The sequence below is a fragment of the Cryptotermes secundus genome, unplaced genomic scaffold (assembly GCF_002891405.2).
Source record: "Cryptotermes secundus unplaced genomic scaffold, Csec_1.0 scaffold120, whole genome shotgun sequence".
NCBI lineage: Eukaryota > Metazoa > Arthropoda > Insecta > Blattodea > Kalotermitidae > Cryptotermes > Cryptotermes secundus.
This window is the reverse complement of record NW_019742442.1, coordinates 575039-582200: the sequence shown is the minus strand read 5'-3', so window position 1 is coordinate 582200 and position 7162 is coordinate 575039. Positions and strand designations below refer to the sequence as shown.

The 7162-nt window shown below is 37.5% G+C and overlaps 1 protein-coding gene across 3 annotated transcripts in view; it reads left to right on the top strand.

Annotated features, from left to right (window-relative positions):
- Positions 1-6: 6 nt before the first annotated feature.
- Positions 7-7162, top strand: part of LOC111873073 (alanine--tRNA ligase, mitochondrial) — a 52532-nt gene continuing 45376 nt past the window's right edge. For 2 of the 3 annotated variants that reach the window (XM_033754938.1, XM_023867460.2), the window contains exons 1-4: positions 7-184; positions 2815-3037; positions 4200-4373; positions 5300-5445. In XM_033754938.1, coding sequence (XP_033610829.1) covers positions 2819-3037; positions 4200-4373; positions 5300-5445 — 539 coding nt within the window. In that variant the 5' untranslated portion in view covers positions 7-184; positions 2815-2818. Of the gene's footprint in view, positions 185-213; positions 932-2814; positions 3038-4199; positions 4374-5299; positions 5446-7162 lie in introns of those variants that run through there. The other variant, XM_023867461.2, reaches the window with a different exon arrangement.

The window sequence follows — 7162 nt, the reverse complement described above, 5'->3', positions numbered from 1 at the left end:
CTTTGTGTTACCAACTATACTGTGATCCATGGTACAATTTATCGCGTTATAATTTTGTGTGTGTCAGTGGGAATTTTAGTTTAATAACCTAACCTAAAAGTGAAATTATTCATGTTGCGTACGACAATGTGGTGTGGATTCGCTGCCGACTTACATTGATATTCCTTTAGAACTTGGAATAGAGGTCTGTACACAAATTTTCAAAGCTGGGCATAGACAACAAGCATGCCGGTAATATGCTTTGTGGCCGGCATCAGAATTTTGCCATCGTTCGGTGTGCTGTTTTCTTGTCCACAAATACCATAGAATGGTTCACCATCAGATATTTGAAGCTCACATTATGTAAATGACCATAACATTGGTAGATTATATGCATTCTCTGGAGCCACATTACTTCACATGTGCAACAATCCAATGCATAAACAATAGGGGTGATGCCGAATATTTTATAAAAGAGAAATTCCCTATAAGTATGCCACAATAAGTATTACAGTTTCATACATAATAAATAACAATCAGATAATTATCTAAGATTCTGAGAATTTGTTAGAAAGAAGGTGTGTCAATAAAGGAATTATTTTAATACCAGTGGTATGCTCTTAGTGGTTAGCTTTCCATCAGATAGTATGTACATATGTGTCCAATTTGACCGTGTCCTTCGTAGAATGTGTAGAAAGAAGTGTGTCAGACATTTAAGCTTCAGCTAGTTTGAGAATGCATGCCCATTTGGTCATTCTCTCACAACACTTATTTCTGTGATGTATTGCACCTTGGATAACATTCAACTCTTAAATATGTGACCTTGGTATCAAGTTTGAGTGGTTTCTGCAGAATTAAAGTGTTACCTCAGTAAAAGTTATATCAGTGAACTGTAACGTGGTCAGTACAAAGTTCCTTCATTGCTATTTTATGGGGATACTCATTGACCCATGTGAGTATGGATTTATCTTTGAGAGTGAGTTTTAACAGTTCAGATTGTGTGCTTCATAATTCATAATTTATTTACATCCATAAACCCTTGCACAAGTACAACTGGACAAGTCAGTTTAAGCCATCTAAAACACTGCAAGTGAACAACTCTTAAAAATGTACAAAATGATACACAAGACTACGAACAATACAGTCATCTTAGGATCATTGTCCCCCTGCTGAAGCTAGCAACCAAGTATGACATCCCCCAGCAATCAAATGTAAAGCAACACATACACTTACACCATCTATATACAATCACACCACATCAGAACCAACTTGATCTATCAAACGACCATCCGTCATTGTTATTAAAAAAAAACTCCTACAGAGAATAAAAAACAGTTTTGTAATAAATAACTTTTTAATTTATTTTTAAAAACTTTAAAATTTTATATTCTTTTTAATTCAGGGGGCAAGCTGTTATGTATTTTAATTCCCATGCTTTTTTATGTTGTGAGTACTTTCCACAGTATCACTCTGGCAGATTTATTGGGAAGTCATTCCTGTCATGACATACCCCAATTAGCATGTTATCTTGACATGTAGAACACTTGTAACAACTTCCCATAAGCTTTTGATACTTAATGTACTTAATGACATGTCACCACTACAGGAACCTCTATTCCAGCAGTCTTCTAGTTAAGAATACATGAACATGTGCAATGTGCATCTTCCTCAACTTAAGGTAAAAACACAGGGCTGTTCTTCATGATTGTTTATAAACAAATATTATGGTTAAATTATAGTGCCTGCACAGAGTTCACATGCCGTGCTGATTTTCCTGTGTCTTCCATACAAATGTCAGGGTAATATCTTAAATAATCCATGACTATTTGCTTGTGTGTTCCTTGTCATTTGTGTGTCATTTTCACTGAACCATTGTACTGTATCTCATTTGAACCTACATAACTTCAGCAGTTGATGCATTGTGAAGTATCCATTAACAGAACTATTCTATTACTATTAGTCTAATTTTTGTTCATTCTTGTTATTTTCTCCTATCTTTGTTTTATATGCAGATCAGATTTGCATTTAAGCTTGTGTATAAGTCTGCCATAATTTAATTTTTGCTACAGTTCCAAACAGTGTAACAGTCATTGTACAGTGTGCCATGAATATGGATCCATTATCACATCACACTAACCATCAGTTTTTAATTTCGCAACTGGCAAGCAAGTGCTGCATGTCTTTTTTCTGAGGGGAATGACATGTCTTATGGTAATTAAATTTTAAATTAAATTCGCTTAGTGAGGGGTGGAGTCCAGTTGGGTCCGCTTGGTCACGTTGGCCACTGATTGATCTATTGTACCTGCCCTGGGTGATTATGATGATGGAGAATTTGGTGGAATGAAGATTGGCAGTGGAAACTGATGCACTCTGAGAAAACTGGCCACAGTGCCACTTTGTCCACCACAGATCCCACTTGACCAGACCCAGCGTTGATCCTGGATCACCGCATTGGGAAGCTAGTGACTAACTGCTTGAGCTATGGCATGGTCATGTGCCTTATGGTATATTTTAAGTGGTGAAATAACAGGCCACATTATTTTGAGCTCGTATTGCATATGAATCATCCTTCACACAACACAGATAGAAGACATAGAATGCATGCAGTTTGATACAGTTTAGAAATTGTGCTGTTATTACTTATGCTGTATATTTGAAGAGTATGAGGTTTTAATTCCCCAATGCTTATCAGAAGTGAGGTATGGGGAAAGCACGTGGAAAAATCTGTAAGGGAACCCTTAAATTTCAGAGTTGGAATCCACTGCTGTAACAGTAGACCACCAGCTCCTATTCAGTTTCAGGATATGAAAATATTTTATTTTTTCTTTGTTTCAGCAACATGAGAATACCAAATCAGCGTCACCATCTCATCAAGCTCTGTTTCTGCCTTAGATTCATTAGGCAGGATCATAGTGCTGGTCCATTATCAGCAAAAGCTATAAGGCAGTCTTTTATAGATTATTTTGTGCAAGATCATCGCCACACATTCTTGAGATCAAGTCCTGTTGTCCCCATCTGTGATCCTACTGTAGCTTTTGTTAATGCTGGAATGAATCAGGTAATTTAAATTGTAGCACTTAGATTCATCATAATGATCAGCAGTAGCTGCAGCTGCATCTTCAGGGTTCACCAAATCCCAGATGTAGGTCATCATGGTATATAAATTTTTCTTGTGATACTTAGTAGTTTCTGGAATGGTCTAAAGTTTTTCTTAAAATTCACATCTTATGGTTCAAATTTTGTGATGCATATTACAGCCTCCAATGATGGTGAATCCAGAAACTGCATCAGTACTCAGTAGAAAATTATGGGATTGTGATTGGTATAAAGAGTGACTTGAAAGGAACAGTCAGTTTGCAGACTTCCTTCATGACAGGTTATTCTAAACACCTTGCTGTAAATAATCTCTGAACATTTTATACATATGCATGAGTTTTTTTAGTGAAGCCAAAGTGAAGTCAAATTTTAACTTGTGTTGCAGTATGATAGACAGCACTGCACTTGCAGAGGTAACTGTTAAAATGTAACTTACCTTTGTCATAATAAGAAGCTAGTATGAAAAATGTATATTTTATGAGCACTAAATGTGTTGTTTATATTTATATTTAACAATGCCAACCGTAGCTGAGACTTTATAGCATGAAATGATCAGATGGTAGAGAATAATGAATTGAAAAGGATGTTGACGGAAGTGATCACGGTCTAATTTAAGTTACTATCCTGGAATTTCCCTGGAGAGACTGAGTAAAACCATGAAACGTCCTCAGGATAATTGGTGTTGTGCCTGAAACTTGAACTGCACACTTCCCAAATGCAAGTCAGAAGTGTTACTGCTTGGGCCAACTTGTTCTTTGTAAGCACTAACTGATTTTTTTTTTCTGTTTGGCATCCAGATGTCTAACATACTCATATTAAATTGACCTCATCTGGGAAAAGGGAATTTAAATCTCTCACTACTGTGGTGGTGGCAGCTGGGTTTTAACTGGGGGTTAATGGTATTTATATTGTTAACAGTGTGATGAGAGGCCTTCTGAACCATTGCATGCAACATCACAGTAGTGCAGGTCACCATGAGTGGTAAAGCTTAATCCCAAAATTTCATTTTTTGCTTACTGAACTCCCAGAGCTGTAGCTGTTAACCATAGCCCAAATTACAACAAATACAAACAACTGGTCACTATACTGTAAAGATGTATGTGATCTTTATTCTCTATTTGCAGTTCAAAAGTGTGTTTCTTGGAACTATTCGAGCACCATGTCTTCGTGCTGCCAACAGCCAGAAGTGTATAAGAGTTGGAGGAAAGCATAATGACTTGGACGTAGTTGGTACTGATGGCTATCATCATACTTTTTTTGAAATGCTTGGAAGTTGGTCATTTGGAGATTACTTTAAGGTAGGTGCATAAAGAGAAGGCAGAGCACTCTGATTTGATATCTGTCACTGAAATCATTGTCCAGCAAGCACAAGCTTGTTCTTTGTTTCACCTATCCCTGCTGCAGGTTTTGGTTTAATTAAATTATCCTCAGGTAGTTGGTAATACTGTGACATGACACCTGAAAGCCAGTACAACAGAGCCAGAGCGGAAGTCTATTGCTAGCCAATGGCTCCCCAAACACATGTTCCCACAACAATGAACAGAGTGGAAGTCCATTGCTAGCCTACAGCTCACCAAACACACATTCCCGCAGCATCGAACAGGTCCATTGTAAGATTTGAGGTTTTCATGGTGGTGACTATGAAGAATGCCATCTTTTGGGATGTGGCGATGTGAAGATCTTGTGTAAACTGACGTTTAGGAGGAACGTATCACTTCCATCTTCGGGGCAAAAAAATCCATGAGCGAGAAACAAGTATGAGCAGATGGCTGCAGACTAAGTCCACTGGTTCCTCTCGCGGATTTTTCTACCCTGAAGATGGAGATGATACGTTCCTCCGAAACATCAGTTTACACAAGATCTACATGGTGCCACATCCCAGGAGATGGCATTCTTCAACAAGTCCACTGCTAGCTGACGGTTCGGTAAGCACATTTCCATTACAACAGACATTTTCCACGGTTACCGATAGTATATATAATGAGTCATGCAGAGAACAATGAGTCAGTCATAATTCAGTTGTAAAGGAGCCATCATTCAGGATTAATTGATTCACAAAAGGAATGGAGCGAGCAAATCTATCTTTTTTTAATTACATATTTTAGTTCTGAAAGTCTGCAATTGCATAATTTTATACATTTTGTATTTGTTACACAGTGGCATTGTTATATTTGTGTTACTTTCTGATAGCATTGCAATAATTTTGTTCGTCTCCGGTATGCAGGAAGAGGCATGCAAACAGGCCTGGGATCTGTTGACAGGAAAGTATGGCTTGAACCCTTCCAGGCTGTATGTTACATATTTTGGAGGTGACTGTGTTTTGGGTTTGGAACCAGACTTGGAGACTAGGGACATCTGGAGACACATTGGGTAATTATTTTATTTTGTGCCATCACACAGTTCAGTAGTACAAATTACTTGCAGACCAGGGGCGTAGGGTACATGGATGTGGTGGAAGCATTGCTTCCCTATAGAAAAGCAACCAAGAACATTTCTGGCAATTTTTCAATTTCGAAAAAATATTTCATACTTCAAAATAATAATTAATCTGAGAACATATATTACATATAATGAGAATATTGCAAGTTTTAATGTGTTACATAAACAATTTATCAGGATAGATCAGTTATTTTCTTCAAAAATGCGGGGAACTTCAAACTGCAACACGCGCGGAAGCAGCAGGTCTTTCACTTCCACCCTCCCCTGGGTTAACTGGCTGACCAATATCAATGTTGTCTGTAAGTGAGCTATCCGTTATGGTATGCTACTAGCTTCGTGCTTCCAGCAGTGTTGCCAGATGTAAGGCATTGCAGTTCGCAGTAGAATAGTCTGTGACCTGGCAGTTAAGCGTGTGTATTAGTTTTCAGAAGGTGTTAGCGTCTCATTTATGCACAAGTCAGTTTAGTTATTATTCTGTATTTTTCTCGATACAGAATTTGTTTTGCTTTGCGTAATTATAACTTTATGACCAGTGTTTTTGTGATTGCTGTTAAGTTAAAAATAGAAACATGACACTTTCATGTGATAACCACTGTGTGATTGAAAAACTTCTTCAAACACCGTTCAGTTCACTCAGTTATAATGAGAAACTTAAGATAATAGAAGAAGGTGCACCTAAGCCTAATCTAACTTTACATACAAAAGTGAAATCTTGCACACGGCATTTCAATACCAGTTTATATGAGGCTATTCCATGGTTGTGTGGGAGTGATAAACTAAACAAATTATTCTGTTGGCCTTGACTCTTGTTTTCTAAAGAAAAACACGTGTTTAACAATGCTGGTTACAGTGACATTATCAACATTTACTAATCTGGCAAAAGACATGGGCATTCAGTTAATCACATTGCTTGCCTTAAAGAAATTACACTGTTTGGTAAAAACAGAAGGATTGAATTTTCTCTAAGCAGCCAATACAAACAGTCAACTGAAAAACACAATGAAGCTGTGAAACAGAACAGGAAATTTGTAGGCCAATTAATTACAGCAGTTTGTTTTCTGGGCTCTCAGGGTTTAGCATTTCGGGGACATGATGAAAGCGTGGCATCTGTTAATAGAGGAAATTACATTGAGGTTTTAAATATGCTGGCACGTTATGATTCTGATTTACACAATCATTTAGAGTCTTCAACTGCTTTCCGTGGTTCTTCTCCTGACATCCAAAATGAACTGATACATTCTGTATCTGAATTGATGACAATGGAAATTAAAAAGGAAATTTCAAAGGCTAATTATGTTTCTTTAATTCTTGATGAGACTTCAGATGTGATGAATAAGTGTCAGTTGGCTTCAGTTCTTCGATATGTGACAGCTGATGGCAATGTTGAAGAAAGGTTTCTGCGTTTTACAGACGTGAGCTCTGACCGTTCTGCCAATTCCTTGTTTAACCATGCTCTTGAGATTTTAAATGATTTTGAATGTGGTCCCAAACTCATTGCACAGACTTATGATGGTGCTGCTGTTATGGCATCACAACATGCAGGAGTACAAGCAAAAATTCGCGAGCAGTACCCAAACGCCATTTTTGTTCATTGTTATGCGCATAGACTAAATTTAGTCTTAGCACAATCTGCTAGTTTTATTAAGGA